This window comes from Aptenodytes patagonicus, chromosome 2, assembly GCF_965638725.1.
Source record: "Aptenodytes patagonicus chromosome 2, bAptPat1.pri.cur, whole genome shotgun sequence".
Lineage (NCBI taxonomy): Eukaryota > Metazoa > Chordata > Aves > Sphenisciformes > Spheniscidae > Aptenodytes > Aptenodytes patagonicus.
Genome location: NC_134950.1, coordinates 41,185,148 through 41,202,474, shown reverse-complemented (window position 1 = coordinate 41,202,474; position 17,327 = coordinate 41,185,148). Strand labels below are relative to the sequence as shown.

Genomic DNA, 17,327 nt, shown 5'->3' with positions numbered 1-17,327 from the left:
AGAGGATCCATTAGGAGCTGAAGCAGTCCTGAGGATGGATGCCTTTAAAGGGAATCGGGAACTGTGAACAGTAGTGATGGTAAAGCAGCAAAGATCTTGCCATCAAAGATGGAAATGCATTGCTTAGCTCATTCAACTGTGTTCGTTCACAGAGAAAACAATTTTCTTTTTTCAAAAACAGGGTGAAAATGAGATTTAGACTCCCAAGTCATCTCGGTATTTTAATTTTAATTCAACAAAAGCAAAAATTAACCATCAAAATTTATGGGGTTGTGCTGCAATGTTCTGAAGAGAAAGGGGAATTGAAATTGGATCATTTCAACTGAAATGATCATCTAAACATATTTTAAGCAAGAGTAGATAAACCAGAAAGCATAACATAGTAAAAACCTCCCATTGGCTTGCACACAGACATCAGCCTTGAAGGCCCAGATAATAAGCCTTTTGCAGGTTTCAGCTATGATCATGTGTTTTTTCTGCTACCACATCAGTTATCTGATAACAAAAATGTTTTAAGTCATACAGACCCTGAGTCTCTGCTACTTCACTGAAGTTATGTTGGTATTATTCAAGTCAATGGGAGTCAACCACTTGCAATGCTATAATGCGGTAAAAAAATCAAGCAGACTTCGGGGGGTTTTTTGGGGGGTGTGGGGTTTTTTGTTGTTTTTTGTGGGTTTGGGGGATTTGGTTTTGGTTTTGTTTGGGGTGTACTTTGTTTTGGCTTTTTTTTGTTGTTGTTTTGGGGGGGGGAAGAGGTTGTTGGGTTTTGGGGGTTGGGTTTTTGTGTTTTTTTTTTTTTTTTTAATTAAACCAAGCCTGAAAAATCCTGCCCTAAATAGCCTGAAAGTGCAGCTCAGTTAAGGACAATAAAAACTCCAGCACCCAGATGAAGTAGCTTCAGAGGTTAAAACCCAGGATCTATCATTTGCATCATAATGGGATGGGCTGTTTTGCACAACAAAGAAAAAGTCATAAAGTTGACAGAACTATTAGCCCCTTTTGAATAGATTACAAACCCCACCATTAGCATGCAAATAAACATTTTCTAGAAGCCTTCATGGTGTGAGAAACACTTCACAGTGGGACCATAGGGACGCTATTATTCTGCTCTGGTGCTGAGCCACTCTGAGGTAGTTTCTATATCACCTGCACGGCTCTAGTGTCACCTGTTACAGGTAAGATCTTGGACTGGCTTCTGCATAAGGCTGCAATTCTGCACCTTCATTTCAAAACATGATTACCCTGACAGAGATGTTTGATTTTGATAACTAGATATTATTTACCTATCATTTTTGTGCATTGTACCCTACACTTTAGAATTGGGACTTCAAAATGGCCCAAAGACATAAAATTACTATAGCTGTACTGAATAACAATGAGGTGTACCAGCTCCCAGCAGCTGCAGAAAGACTATTCTGCAAGTGAAGGAGTAAAACACAGTAGTAGACAGCTGAATTGCCTGTCCATCAAAGGATGAGTTGTATTGTAACATTGCCCCTCTAAACACCCACACTGGGTGGCACAGAGGTAACCAAGCACAAAATTCTCATTGTTTCTCTTCTCTATCTCATACGCACAGCAGTGGGACAGGAGGCCAGAAAAGGCCTGACCTATGCTAACCTTTATATTTGAGCCAGCTCTCCTATTTGAAACCACTAGTTTACCACTGCTCTGAACCACCAGGAGGGGAGGAACTGCAAATGCCCAAGGTAGGATGATTTCCTCCTGGCACCACTCCCTTCCACAGTAGTTCACCCACCTCCCCTTTCATGGGGGAAGGGATGTAAAAAACCAACCAACCAAACAAACAAAAAAACCCAACCCTTTCATTGCCATCAGTAGACACACTTTCAATGCTTTCAGGGAAAATCCTGCCTTTGATTCTGAATATAGAGCTCCTGCCAAAAAAAGCAACTAAAGTTAACGCATTCCAGCACAGGCTGTAGTCGGCTCTTGAATGTTTTACATTTCAAATGAGCGAGTCCAATACGTAAGACTGAGCCAGGTTCAGGAGCCTGGACACTGGAGTGCTCGATCTGCAGCGTACCAGCAGCAACAGGCGTTTCTCCAACTCTTGACTTTGAGGGAGTGTTGCTACCAAGGAGGAGATTGTAAAGTTCATTTTCCACACCCCTATCGCTTCCCTTCTGTTCGGGGATGTTGTTGTTGTTAAGTCAAAGAAGGGTGCCAGCCGTAATGAAGGGTGGTGAGCTGTGGACACCTGCTCTCTTGGAAGCAGATCAAAACCACCACTTCGTTCACACAGGCCACTAAAGAGCCACCTAATGGCAATGTCTTTCAGTCACCACTGATCTGAATTCACAATAATGCCCTAAAGTGAAAAGACTCCACGTCTCCCCTGTTAGTCCTCTAAGCCCATTGGCTACCTCTCCCTCCATCCAATTGTCTATCTTAAACTTATTTTGGATATTGGATTTGGATATGGAATGCTGGAAGCCAACATGTTTATTACTACCTAGATGTAGGTAGTGCAGATTGTAACACTGACTGTGACAGATTATTAAATAAGCTATATGTTGGCAGGAATCTATAGTGACAACATTTTTGGTTATTAACAGTTGGATACTTCTATCCTCAAAACTTTGAAACATTTCTTGTTGTAGTTGTTTTCAAATGTTCTGAAAAAAATCTGCTATGTATTGCGGTCATGCAGACAGGAGTGGCATTTCAGTTCTCAATATCAAATATATCTGTGCATTAGTACTATGAAAATAATTCAAAATTAATGCTTCTTGCACTCAGATGCTGCAGACAAGACACAGAATCTTCCAAAAATACACATACAGCTATTAAGCATCATTAGAATTTCACATAAGTCTTAGAAAATTAAGTCTGTAAGCAAAAAGCAATATAGTTAATACTATATTTTTCTGTCTATGTTTAATAATATCATGCAAAAACCTATCACATTTTCTCATATTTCCCAGGGGAGTATATGCCCTGATTGTAAATGTCTAAGCTATTGCATTTTATTTTGTTTTTCGCACTGAGCAAACAGAGACAAAACTGGTCTTCAAGGCAGCATAATTTTTCCCTAAGGGGTAAGAATTCTTACCTAAAATGCACTTTAAAGAAATTTGCTACCTGTGTAACTCATTGGGCCAAACACTTCATAGATGTCTTCATCTTCAAATCAACGTCAACTGGAATATTTTTAACTGAATTATAACAAATAATACCAGCTAGGAAGGAGGCTTCTGCCAGAAATACAAGAGTATTCTGTCACGGTGGTGAAAATGGAGGTACAGCTTAGTCTTAGCTTTTGCTGAATAAGCAAGAATTCTAAGTCCCCCCAAAATCAAAACAAATAGAGGAACTCCGTTGGCAACTATATTAGACTGGCATTATAAAAGTAAACACAGACTCCATGGACTAAACCCACTGTTATTTCCATGCCATAGCAGAGAAGAGCAGTTTTGTCTCCAAAGATTCTTCTGGCATTGTTTGAAAACTGATATTTATATGTTTGTACCAAGAGTTGGGGTGTAAATTGCCCGTTTAACAAAATATATTACACCTCCTGATGAGTAAAACACACCTTTTTTTTTTTTTATTACATGCAGTCCCACCTCTTTTTCAGCCTTGAGGAAGGTGGGAAAAAAAAACCCCACAAAATCCCCAACCATACCTGTTCTCTTGGGCACACCGAATTCTGCAGCCTTCCTTAGGTATCACCAAGCCCAAATGCATCCTTAGCCGACAATTGGTGGGCCCTGTGTGGGGCCAGACATGAGTCCCCGGGTGCATGATAGAATATTTGATCTGCAAGAAGAGAAAGGCAGGCCTTCAACACGTTCAGCTTCACAACCATACTGCTAGGAGCTCAGGACTTCATTATGTCTCATCCTTGATGATGGGCCAAAAGTGCAATGTCACCTTTTGTTAGAGTCTCAGCAACAATTGCGCTTTCTCACGTCCTAAAGGCGTTCAGTGCTACAAAAAACATGTCTTGGGGGGGTGTGTGTGTGTGTGTGTGCATCCAGGGGTGGGTGTGTGTAAAAGTGCATATTTTTCGTTTAAAATAATCAGTATTCATGTTTCAACCTGAAAATCATTATCTCCTATCTACAATCAGAAAAATACCTTCTTTCCTATGGAAAGACTTAAAGACACTCTTATCATTTGAAAGACTGGACCACAGGAGACCCAAGGCCTGTGTTAGCCAGACTGACCAGCCCCTCTCAGATGACAACTGGGTTGTGAAGGTCACTGTCAGCCGTGGCTGGAGCAACCATGAGACGGTGGAGTTCAGAATCATGAGAGGAGGGAAAAAGGCAAAAAGTAGGATCACTACCCACAGCTTCAGGAGAGAAGACTTGGGCTTATTCAGGGATCTGCTGGGAAAAATCCCATGAGATACAGTGCTGGAGAGAAGAGGGTTCTAGGACAGCTGGTTAATTTTTAAGGATCACCTCGTCCAAGCTAAAGAATGGTTCATCCCCATGTACAGAAAGCATGGAGACCCAGATAAAATTGAAACACAAAAAGGAAGCATACAAGAGGTGGTAGCAGGGTCAGGTCACCCAGGAAGACTGTAGAGACACTCTCTGAGCATGCAGGGATGAAGTTAGGAAAGTCAAAGCTCTCCTGGTGTTGAATCTGGAGATGGAAGTGAAGGGCAACAAGAAAGTTTTCTACAGACACATCAGGAGTAAGAGGAAGTCTAGGGAAAACATGAGCCTGCTGCTAAATGTGGCAGGAGATCTGATGATAAAGGACATGGAAAAGGCTAAGGCCCTACCTGCCGCCTTTGCCTCAGTCTTTACTGGTATGACTGACCTTCAGGAATCCAAGGCACCTGAGACCAGTGGAAAAGACCGGAGCAAAGACGACTAACCCTCAGTGGAGGAGGATCAAGTTAGGGAACATTTAAACAAACTCAACAAACTGGTCCATGAGTCCTGATGGGATCCACCCATAAGTGCTGAGGGAGTTGGATGATGTTGTGAATCCACACTCAATAATCTTTGAATGGTCATGGCAATCAGTAAAAGTCCTGATTTGCTTCAGAAGAAAGCAAACATTGTTCCTATCTTCAAGAAGGGCAAGGAGGAGGATCTGAGGAACTACAGGTCAGTCAGCCTCACCTCAATCCCTGGGAAGGTGGTGGAGCAAATAATCCTGGAAACCATTTCCAAACACATGAAGGAAGAGAAGGTGACTGGGAGCAGTCAGCATGGATTTATGAAGGGGAAATAGTACTTAACGAGCTTTCTACAGTGAGATGTCTAGCTTGGTGGATGAGGGGAGATTAGTGGATGTTGTTTATCTTAACTTCAGTATGACTTTCAACACTGTCTGCCATAAACATCCTCATTGACAAACTGATGAAATAGAAACTAGGTAAGTTGACAGCGAGGTGGATTGAAAACTGGCAGTTCAGCCAGGCTCAAAGAGTTGTGATCAAAGGCACAAAGTCCAGCTGAAGGCCACCAATCAGAGGTGTACCCCAGGGCTCAATTCTGGGTCTAACACTGTTTAATAGCTTCCAGAGCTCAATACTGGTTCCAACACTGTTTAATAGCTTTATAAATGACTCAGACGATGGGAAAGAGTGCATCCCCCTCAGCAAGTTTGCAGGTGATAGAAAATTGGAGAGGAATGGCTGATACACTACATTTTTTTGCTGCCATTCATTAGGACCTTGGCAGGCTGGAGAAAGGAGCAAACAGGAATATTGAGATGTTCAACAAAGAGAATTGCAAAGTTCTGCACTGGGAAGGAATAACCCCATGCACCAATACAAGCTGGTGGACAACTGTCTGGAAAGCAACTTCCCAGAAAAAGACTGTGGGGTCCTCAAAGACAACAATTTGAACATGAGCCAGCAATGTGCCCTTGCAGCAAAGACGACCAACAGCTTCCAGGGCTGCATTAGGGAGAGCTTTGGCAGCAGGTTGAGGGAGGTGACCCTTCCTGTCTATTCAGAGTTGGTGAGATGTCTCGAGTGCTGGGTCCAGTTTTGTGCTACCTACTATGAGAGAGACATGGACATACCGGAGCAAGTCTAGTGAAGAGCTATAAAGGTGATTAAGGGGTTGGAGCATCTGACATACAAGGGGAAGCTGAGAGAGCAGGGACTGCTCAGCCTGGAGAAGAGAAGGCTCAGGGAGATCTTATCAATGTATATAAATACCTGATGGGAGGAGTGAAGAAGACGGAGACAGGCTCTTTTCAGCGGTATCCAGTGAAAGGCAAAGAGGCAATGGACAGATTGAAATACAGGAAATTCCATTTAAACATAAGAAAAAACTTTTTTACTGTACACTGGAACAGGTTGCCCAGAGAGGCTGTAGAGTCTCTATCCTCAGAGGCATTCAAAACCTGACTGGACACAGTCCTGAGCAACCTGCTCTAGTTCATCACGCTTTGAGCAAGGGGTTTGACTAGGTAATCTCCAGAGGTCCCTTCCCACCTCAACCCTCCCATGATTCTACAGCAATGCAACGAACAGGAGGTGTGAATAATGCATGACAGTGGTGAGAAGTGTCTTTTCAACTGAGAAATCTGCACATCAGGCTGGGATAGGTTCACTTTGACAAATCTTAGGATTTAAGGTATTGCTTGCTCTCCAGCTGTAACAAAATCAGCAGCAGACAGCGTGTGCCTAATGCCTTAGCCATTCCCACCATCTGAGGTTTCAGCTTACTGGCAGTTTCTTATGACAGCAAGTGATAAGCTCCAGTGGCCATGGTGAACACAGATGCTCCAACCCACCACCTCTGCTACACCAGGATGCATTAACTTGATTGCCCTGTCAGACCCTAATGCAATGCAAATAACTGGCTATGCAGGATAGTTACTAGTATCCCAGGGAAACAATTTTTTTATGCTAATATACCAGCACTGCAGAATGATTACTGTTATGTATGTTATCTGTCCACACAGATCAGTCTACATACGTCTGTGAATTATATGTATGTGCTGTACTCAAGCACTATATACAAATAGTCCTGAACTACCAATGAGTTATACTATGGTTGTAATGTAAAACTCCGAAGAGTTATGAAATGCCCAGAATTAAAACTACCTGTGCTACTTTTAGTTTACTGCTATTTTTTAGAAGAATGAGATAATTTTTAATAATATGATCACCTGCTATTGTTCTACACAGTCTCTCAGCAGCACTGAGCAGGCAGTTGATTATTTTACGTTTCTTTTATTTTTGTCAATACACAAGGTGCCCAAAGCATCAAAATGGCCTATCTTCCACAGAATTCCTAATTTCCTGATTGTGTTTGTTCCCATTGCTTCTGAGTGCTTCAGTAATGTTTTAAATTTAATTTACCAGTAAGAATCTGAGGTATGGCTAGCATAAGACCAAAATTGTCCTAGGCATCCCCTAATACTGGATGTAAAACTTAAGACTTCTAGAGCACCATTTTTCAGATTATTTTACATTTTATATGTTCAAAACACATGACTACAGCTATAGCTATGAATACACAATGTTTCCGCAAACCATATCCTGGTGATAACATGTGAGCTGCCAAAAAATGATGAACAAAATAGTAGCTCTCAAAGAGAATTTGCTCTCTGGGATAGATCCATTTTGGCTATGGATGCCACAGAAAGCAGTTTTCTTGCTGTTAGCCACACTGAGTGTGATGACCTCTCTCATCAGTTATATTCACTACAACCAGCCTTTGCAACAAATCAATGAAAAAATAGCCTTGTTCATTCCCACAACAGTAGCCATCTAGCACGCTTCTGCACATCAAAAGCAAGTCTGGTGAAAAAGCTGAACACCTACTCTCAAGGCTCTGAATTAGGATTATGCTAGCACTGTTTTCTCCAACTTTCGCATCCTTAATTTTGCAACATGAAGGTTATTCTCATGTAGTCATTACAGATAAAATATAGTAACTTGAAAAAAAAGAATAATGAAAAATTCTGTCCTACAGAATTACATGATAGCTGTGTCGGGCCATTCATTCAGCCGTGTATGTATTGATCCACACCATATAAGTCTACTGCATGATTTAATGAGGTTAATTTGTGACCGAGTAGTCAATGTAGACCAGGCACTTGAAACACACTTTGTTGGCACCCTAGGCCACAGCTCATGGATGTAAAATTTCCTTCCTTTACCTTTAGGAGAGAAGCATGTGACAGCAGTACTGTTGTTTGGCTTCCATGAGGTGTTTCTCCTTCTGTCTAATGCAGCCAGGCTGGGGTAGATGGGTGAAGTTTAATCACAGTGAGAATCTGGCTCACTGAATTAGTCTTGTAAAGTTAGGTTCAGACCAGAAAAAAAAATTCAGGTTAGGAAGGACCTAATGCAACCTCCTGCTCAAAGCAGGGTTAGCTATGAGTCAGACCAGGTCACTTAGGGCTGAGGTTTAGTAAGTCATTACTTAATGGTTGACCCATGGCAAATAACTACTTACCTACCAAGAGCTCCCAGGAAACACAAGGTAAAATGGCTCAACTAAAGAATCCATAGAAAGGCTTCAGCTAACATGTTTCACCTTGTATTTGCTGAGGGCTAAAATTGGGCATGTTTTTACTGTTAACTTCATTGTGTGCTTGAGGCATCATTAAATATATCAAGGTTATGCATCTCTCTATACACATTCCTCAAAATCACTTGCTCCCAGCATTAGGAATTTGCAAAAATGAAGAAATTTGCCAGGCACCTGCCCTCTTCTGCAGCCGGTAGCTTCCGGGAATCTTTCCAATAAAGCACATGTTTTCGGAACACTTTTACAAGCATTCTCATTTTTTCTTCCTAGTGAAAATAATGAATAGAGCATTGGTAAGAGCGATGAACGAACATTTCCTTGTTTTCTGCTTTGCAGAAGAGCAACAAAGCTGTCAAAGAGCTAACACTGAAAGACAGGTAAATCTTGTTATTCCCATTTTACAGATTACGAAGCAGAAGTATTAACACATTGTAATATCAGAGCAGCCTGCAACATCTTTGCTTTTAAATTATCTGTGAAGAGCAGGCTTTCTACCATTTTTTAAACATGATTCTAAAAGTATAATCATTAATAAGGCTGCATAGAAAAGAAAGATGAAAAATGCCACCAACATCATACCATTTCAGATTACATTTTTATATAAGTTGCTTTTAATATTTTATTTTACAGTACTCTTTCATATGCAGAGTCTTGTAAGAATTTAAGGTCATTCCAATAGTTGGGCATCCCACTGCAGAGGTCAGGGACAGGGCAGCAGGCTTATTAAAGCTCATATTCTTTTGCTCGTACCATTTCTGAATGATAGATCTCACCTAGCTGACAACACAATATTGAGGATGCACCTTCTCCCATGTTCCTGTCTTCCCTCAGGCTGACCTGTACTATGCATTACCATGCAAAATGTTGGCAGCCTTGCCAGAAGAGTATTTTCCTCAAGGGATTCTTAGAGTGCTTGGGAACAACATGGTTTAGCATAAAGAACTCTTGTTCACTGTCACGGGGGTCCCAGATACTATTTTATTAGCTCCCTTCTTCTGCAGATTCAGTGATTACAAAAACAGTTCTGGAAAAAACTGTGTTGCTACTCCTTATTACACTATATTAATCTGAGAAAGTGAAATTGGGGAAAGAGAAGAAATACAAAATGTTTTACCTTGTTGCCATAAGGTAAACTGGCTCCAGTCTCCTTTTTCTCGTAGATTCTCATCTTCAGGCAGGAAGAGGCTTCTTTTTTTATCCATCACAGCAAGCCCCTCATCCCGAATGAGCTTCCAGTTTTTTTCTAAGGACTGTTTAGAGAGGCATGTTACTGCACTGAGAACTTACTGCATTTGGCTTTAGTACTGCTTTTATTTTTCCCTGCCATTATTAACTTTTTTTTTAATTTAAAAGCACTAAAAAAGTGTTCATCATCATTATCAAGTTTCTTTATATTCAATTCCCTTCTAACACATTAAGGCAGGAAAAACAACTTTCACAGCATTCCTCTGATTCAATTACATTGGAATCATAAAATTTCAATAATCCCCAGCCTCTTTGCAGACTAGGCCTCACTTTGACTTGTTTTTTGATTAGCCTAAGGGCTCTTTAACAGATCATTTTGTGTTGCAAGCTAGGAAGAGTATTGATCTTCTTAAAGACAGCACATGTTACCTGGAAGCACTCCTGCAACTAGAAAACCCCTCGCATAACCTGGAACTCCAGGCATTGGCAGAACATCACGGTTCAGAGTACAAATGCAAACAGGCCACTGAAGTTGATAGTTACAATTTAAACCTTCAAAAAGGTTTGCAAAGATTCACTTGCACATGCTGATGCTATTGAAAAAGACCAAATACGACTTGAAATGCCAGGTGATGATTTATGGACACAACCATTAAAAATGTGTAAGCTCCTTGTACTTCATACACACCAAAACCACAAGATCGTAGAATTAAAATTTCTGTTCTCTGCCGCTTTAGGACATTGTATTTGTAAAAATCAGATAGATCAGAAAAACTTTTATTCTACCAATAAGTCATTTTAATGTTATAGCAATATAAATGAAAAACCCACAGCCTAACAATGGACCTGGATAAAAGTGACTTCCATTTCCCAGCTGCTTACTTTACTCACTAAACCTTATTCTGGGTGAATAGTTTTCATTTTTCCTTTGTGCTTTTGAACAAAGCATTTCTGTAAGACATTTTCAATCAATTTCATACTGAAAATAGGCTAAGGTGTGTTCCCACACTACCTCTTTATATGATGTGTAAAGCTGAGTAAAACTCAAAAGTCTGTGAGACTAGATGATGTAACTGCCCCTTTTTAGCCTTAAAACTCCATATGGTTATTAGTCTTCCCCATTTAAATTAAATAGTTGCATTTTCCACTTGAGTTTTTTCAATTAAAAGGCAAGCTGATCACGCAAAATAGGCTGTATGTTGATATATCATAAAAGGCTCAGCAAGCCGTGGTTAGAACATACTGTCTATAGTACAGCAACTTTCTCCCACTAGAACATTTTTAGGAAAGCTAAGACCTATGAAAATTAGAATTGCACTTCTGTTATTACAATACTGTCCTCTTCTTCCTAGCAAATTGTTTTCTCTCTCATCCATCAGTAAAGGGGAATTCATCCTGGTGCATTCATCTTATTCTCTCCCACTGATGGGTTTCCATAACACTTGTTTAACAGTTAACATTAAGTAGAAATGTTTCTTAGAATATCTTTGGAAAACTGACTTTTCCAAAATGCAGAGTACAGAACAAGACTGAAAATTTCCACCTGATCAGAGACGAATATGGGAACAGTGTTGGTACTGGTTCAGCACTACAAAAGGAAATACCAGCTTGAGTACCTGATTTTGCACTGGCTGGAGAAGAGAAAGAAAAGAATAACTTATATTTACATAGGCCTCAAATTAAAGTGATACAGATCAACAAAACTGGAAAACTTTAAAAGATATTAGAAGTGCTTCTCTGTTTACTCAAACTCCTCCTACTCCCTCATCTGAAAAAAGGTAAGAGGGAGCATTTACCCAGGCAGACAAGATGATGCATGAAGAGTACTGGTGGTCCAAGGAGTTGCAGGCAACAGCTGCTTTGTCACCTCTAATCCTTCACAAGTGCCACAGGCTGAAAGTTAACCTCCAAAGGTGTGTGTTTGTCCTTGCCTTTTAAGACTCTTTACCTAACACATTGGATATGAAATGATTTGAATACATACCATTGATTTTGAACTAGCTTCTCAATGCTTTTAGACATAACTTGCACTGAAATCAATAGCATCTCTACACTCCTGAAAACCTGGATCCTATCTATAAAAGACACTGACAGTGCTTTACTATGAGTAATAGGCAACTCCTAGGTAGAAAGGAAGTGGAGGGTTACAGGAGTTCAAACACAGCCTTGATCTCTCTGATTTTACAGACTCTTAGGCATACGTTGAATGGTAAGAACACATAACACCATTAAAACATAATGACTATGGCTCTTGATCCAAGAGCTGGTATCTACAGAAAAAAGTTAAATATGTTTATCCTCCATAAGATGTAGGGATTCAAGCCTCAGGTTAGAGCCACAAATTCATATTATATTTGGTGCAATATCCTGATTTCAAGTGAAGAATCAGGTGGCAAACAGCATTGGGAGCATACGTATTTGTTTCCTAGCAGCTGATTCCCATAAACCTCCATATGGCTTTTTAAATACAGTTCCTAAAAATAATGGAAGTTTACAGTTGCTTTACATCTGGCAATAGTGTAGATTTTATTGGCGAAGACATTACTGTATTTAAATAGGTATTTCTTAATATTGGTTTATTTTTATGTGTGACTATTACATTAAAAGAATCCTTACTCTGTGCTGTCAAACCCTTTCAAATGCATGGTCATAAATGACACAGGCAGGGATTAAGAGGTTACTACCCCTCACGTGAGGCCACACGTCCATTTTAATCCGTTGGACTATAAAATAAAATCATGGTGAAGATTTCAATCTATTTCATTTTGTTGCTGAAACAGTGGGAGAGTATTCACGATCAGTTACCGTGTCTCTGCTGGGGAACACTGATGACCTCCAAGTAAGGGGCAATATTTTAAACATTTCGAAAGAGATACCTTGCATCCATTTGATCACTCAGAGTGCTTGAACATTAGCATGTGTACGCATCATCTCTGCTCTTTTCAACACAATTTTGCTTGCAGCGTCGTATGTTATTAGAATCGAGCCTGCTTTCTTTCAAAACTTCAAGTACTTTCTTGAGTTATAGGGGAAACCCAACTATACAAATATTTTTCCTGATGCATTTAACTTATATTTTGGATTTATACTTTCAACTGTGAATGTTATCTTGAAGAATGTAAATCTTACCACCCCCAAATTATGATACCTATGTAAGTAAATTAGCAGCCACAATTTAGTCCAGATTCAATGACATACTGCTAATGAAACAGCTAAAAAATATACCACAAAATGATTGGATTGAAGAGGTGTGAGTGGATTTCAGAGAGGCAGTTGTGCTGTGGAGGTCAGGGGTGAATTTCTATCCTTGTTGGTCTTCTGAATGGCTCTTCTAGGAGCCACACAAGATGCTGATCCAAACCAAGACCTCCATATGTGGTCTGATCCATCTGAAAAACATCCCTTCAAGGTGGAGCCCTGGTCATTTTATAGCAGGGAACTGAATTCTTTCATCATTCAAAGCTGACTAGTCTCCTCATGCCAAGGGTGAAGGGACCATTAACTTCTGTGACTCAGGAGTTTGAATGGTTTACATGTAAGAGACTGTAAAACACCACTGCAGATAGCTCTAAAACATCAATAAAATAATATATATTCTTTCTTTTTTGTTTGGCAAAGTATGATAAGAAGTTCCCAGTTTCTCCATCTCCTTTATGGCAGGGAGTATCTATTCCTACACATTCCTCAAGAATGAGTTCAATACATGCACATTTCAAATCTTCCTAAACGCAAGTCCATAAAGCTAATTGCTTTTTTTGTGTGACTGAGATTACACTGGAGAATCACACTTTACTCTAAATTTCCTAGCCTTATTTATGTTGCCATCAAAAAAAGCGTAACAAGGAGTAATCTTCTTTTTTAAATGTCTTTCTTTTTTTTTCTTTTTAAATAAAATAATCCTTTCATAGTAGGTTTTTTAACATGTTATGTAACTAAGTATAATGAAACAACCACTCTGAAGGAACCTGTCTCTTGCAAATAAACATTTATGTTTTTAAATTATTTGTGCAGAATAATTTTGTGAAACCACATACCAATAATTAAAACATACAGGAAAAAAAAGTTTCTTTCCCCCTTTTTTATTTTTTTATTTATTTTTTTTTTTTAGGAATTATGGTTAAAATTATTAAGATTAAAATAATAAAAATTATGCTATTTTTGAAAAACAAACTATTATTATGAGTAATAACCAGACTACTTGTCTTGCATTAAATAAGAAAAAGAACTTTAAAGAACTTAAATTCTATGTTGTTATCTTTTGCTAAATCCATCACTGGGAGTCTACACTTGTTTCTCTTATGCAATTAAAAGCTTCCAAAGAAGTCACCAAATATTACACAAGGGATGAAGGACACAGCTTTTCCTGACTAATTAAAAATTCACAATGGGTGTCCCAGACATTACCAAAGTTTGCTGTCACTTTGCATGTGAGACATTACGGTTGTCTACCATGCAAATTTTTTATTTATTAATCATTTCAGCCATCCTGTCCCCATTCTCAATTTTGAAAATGGCTCAGTCTAAGATTGGTGTCTGGTACTCAATGGCAGTGATTCAGACTTCATAGATTAGAGTTTTCTCTGCTTAATACCTTAGATTATAGTTGTTATTAAAAAAAAAAAAAAAAATCAAAGTAGACCAAACCAAACTGCCTTACCTTCACCAGTTCCGTATAACCAGTTTCCCTTGCTGTCCACCAAGGCTGAGCTTTCAGTCCCTTGACATTGTAGAGGGAGCGCTGCCAAACTGATGCAAAGTGACCTCTTTGGTATCCAAGCTCATACCACTTGTATGCCTAAAAGATTGCAGTTGTTAACAACCAAATTCAACCAATTAATTCAACCAAGCTCCCATAGAAAAAAAAGTAACTTAGGCGTTTTTGATAAGGTAACAGACCGTCTCTTTGGATGCCGGGGTTAGTCTTCTAATGTAACGTAGTAACAAGCACTTCAAGGAAAAAAACCCAAACAAACCCAAAAAACCCCAACTAACAATCCCAAAATAGATCAGTCAGCCAAGGCTGTCCAATCCAATATTAGCAAAATAGGATAATGTTCCCACACCCATTCACACCAAATATTGGTCAGTAATCTAGGCGCCGTCCTTGGACTTGGGAGATCCAATTGTTTGTCATCTTGGGCAACCTTGTTTTCTCTATGTTTCAATTCTCTACCTATGAATTAAAGATGACTGCCTTCTGCTGCCAACGGAGATGCTGTGATGATGAAAACAGTGCTGACTTTATGGATCTAAATTGTTACATAATTATCTAATACATATATGCACTCGAGTTTCTTCAAATATTTGTTGTCACGCCAGAATTGAGCTGATGCTACTAATTTTTCTTGCCCCTTCCCTTTATTTCAGATGGTAGAAACCTACTGAAGCTAATACCAGACCTTTGTTTGTCTTACTCTCCCTTTCCACAACTTGCTTTACCACTGTACAGCAGCAAAACAAGGTCCTGCAAAGGAAGAAAATGGGATGCTTGGAAAGAAAATATCCAGCATGAGTAGCACTGTGATGAACCATATACAGGGAAGGCTACGTATAGCTGCCTCCTTCCTGTCCAGCTTTCCTGCTACAGCTGCAATATTTTAGACAACACGAAAAAAAAAACAGATATAACAGAACAGCTAAGTAGGGAGACATGAGTTAGGAAGTCCAGAGCAGAGGGACTAAAGCAGGCAGCAGTCCCTGCCTTGAACAGAAACTACCTAAAAACCTCTTTACTTGGAGTCATGCACAGCGTCCCTCTCTAGCTACACCGCTTCAAATTCGCTCCCTCCCAAGCCTGCAACCTATCCAATTCACCTCCACCTAAGCGTCACTCATCCAAACTTGGACCATGTTCTCATGCTCCTTCACCCAACCTGATATTTATTCTTATCTCACTCTGCATAAAACAGCGTATAATTTCACCCTTATGCTTCCAGTTACTAATGCTTCCCCTACACCTCACAATTAGCCACCTTCCCTGGATGTACCCACCTCCTTGCCAAGTTCTCCTCAAAAAAACAAACCCTCCACTTTTCTTTCCAGCAGGAGTACGGAAAATCTGGTGTGCTGGTTTTGGCTGGGGTAGAGTTAATTTTCTTCATAGCAGATAGTACGGGGCTCTGTTTTGAATTTGTGCTGGAAACAATGTTCGTAATACAGGGATGGTTTCATTACTACTGAGCAGCGCTTACACAGAGTCAAGGCCTTTTCTGCTTCTCACCCCACCCCACCAGCGAGGAGGCTGGGGGTGCACAAGAAGTTGGGAGGGGACACAGCCGGGACAGCTGACCCCAACTGACCAAAGGGATATTCCACACCATATGACGTCATGCTCAGCATATAAAGCTGGGGGAAGAAGAAGGAAGGGGGGGGACGTTTGGAGTGATGGCGTTTGTCTTCCCAAGTAACCGTTACGTGTGATGGAGGCCTGCTTTCCTGGAGATGGCTGAACACCTGCCTGCCGATGGGAAGCAGTGAATGAATTCCTTGTTTTGCTTTGCTTGTGTGCGCAGCTTTTGCTTTACCTATTAAACTGTCTTTATCTCAACCGACCAGTTTTCTCACTTTAACCCTTCCGATTCTCTCCCCCATCCCGCTGGGGGTGGAGTGAGCGAGCGGCTGTGTGGTGCTCAGTTACCAGCTGGGGTTAAACCACAATATCTGGAGAAGATGAACACTGTTCCCAGTCTCATTCTGGTACGGTAGTTTCCCTGCATGACTAACTATTTCAATTGTTATTTGTTTTTCAAAGAGAGTAATTTCTCCTGTTCTAACTCATGAGCATATGACAGTTGTCCATTAATCTGCCCACGTTTGACACGAAGGCTGAAAACAAAAGACTTACTGAGACAGAAAACACAGTACTAACTCTTAAGCTAAAGAAGAATTTTAGGTATGGGGTCTAATGGAAAGCAAAACATACAATCAAATAAACACATCTCTAGGAGAACAATTCGTGTCAGCTTATTATTTCTGTTTACCTTGAAGCCAGCAAACTATAAGGAAAAACAAATCTTTTTTTGGATAGAAATCAGCCATGAGAACAGTGTGTGACTTACTATGACTTACTTAGTCTTAGCAGTCAGTCAGTCAAGAAAACAAAAAGCTATTGGAAATTCTTCATGCAATGGATTATTTCTAAAAATTTCCAGGTGTCATCTTAGAGATCTTTTATTTCAGATATAAGGTAAGAAATGACTTTGGGTGGTTTTGTCTTCAAATTTTTACATAAGTCTCTATATTGTAACCATAGATTATTTTTTGAGAGTCTGTAAATTTTCTTCAGGCTTTTAAAAAATGCGGTACTCTGACCTTTAAAACTCTCTTGAAGTATGGAGGAAAGGCTGCAATAGGATGTTGCCTTACAGTAATTATCTGAAGTACAGAAAAACAGTGTGGATGAACAGAGTAACAGCAAACCATATATAAGCCTTCAGCTTTTTTCCCTAGAGAAGCTTTGTAAAATTGTGTGAGTCAAAAAAAAAAATTATGTATTACCTTTGGGTAATACGCAGTATATCGTTAAATTTTGATGTTATCTTGGTTAAGTCTCTGAAATGGAAGTATTATGATTTATAACGTATGTTCCCCAAGATGTAAGTTGTAATAGCAGGGGGATATCAATAGATCATTCATGCTGACTGCCTGCGTTCA

The 17,327-nt window shown here is 39.8% G+C and overlaps 1 protein-coding gene across 7 annotated transcripts in view; it reads right to left on the bottom strand.

Annotated features, from left to right (window-relative positions):
- Positions 1–17,327, bottom strand: part of ASPH (aspartate beta-hydroxylase) — a 118,438-nt gene that overhangs the window by 5,534 nt on the left and 95,577 nt on the right. For all 7 annotated transcript variants that reach the window (XM_076329645.1, XM_076329647.1, XM_076329649.1 and 4 more), the window contains 4 exons: positions 14,332–14,469; positions 9,604–9,739; positions 8,664–8,755; positions 3,653–3,786 (listed from right to left, as the gene is read on the bottom strand). In XM_076329645.1, the coding sequence (XP_076185760.1) occupies positions 3,653–3,786; positions 8,664–8,755; positions 9,604–9,739; positions 14,332–14,469 (500 nt within the window). The remainder of the gene's footprint in view (positions 1–3,652; positions 3,787–8,663; positions 8,756–9,603; positions 9,740–14,331; positions 14,470–17,327) is intronic.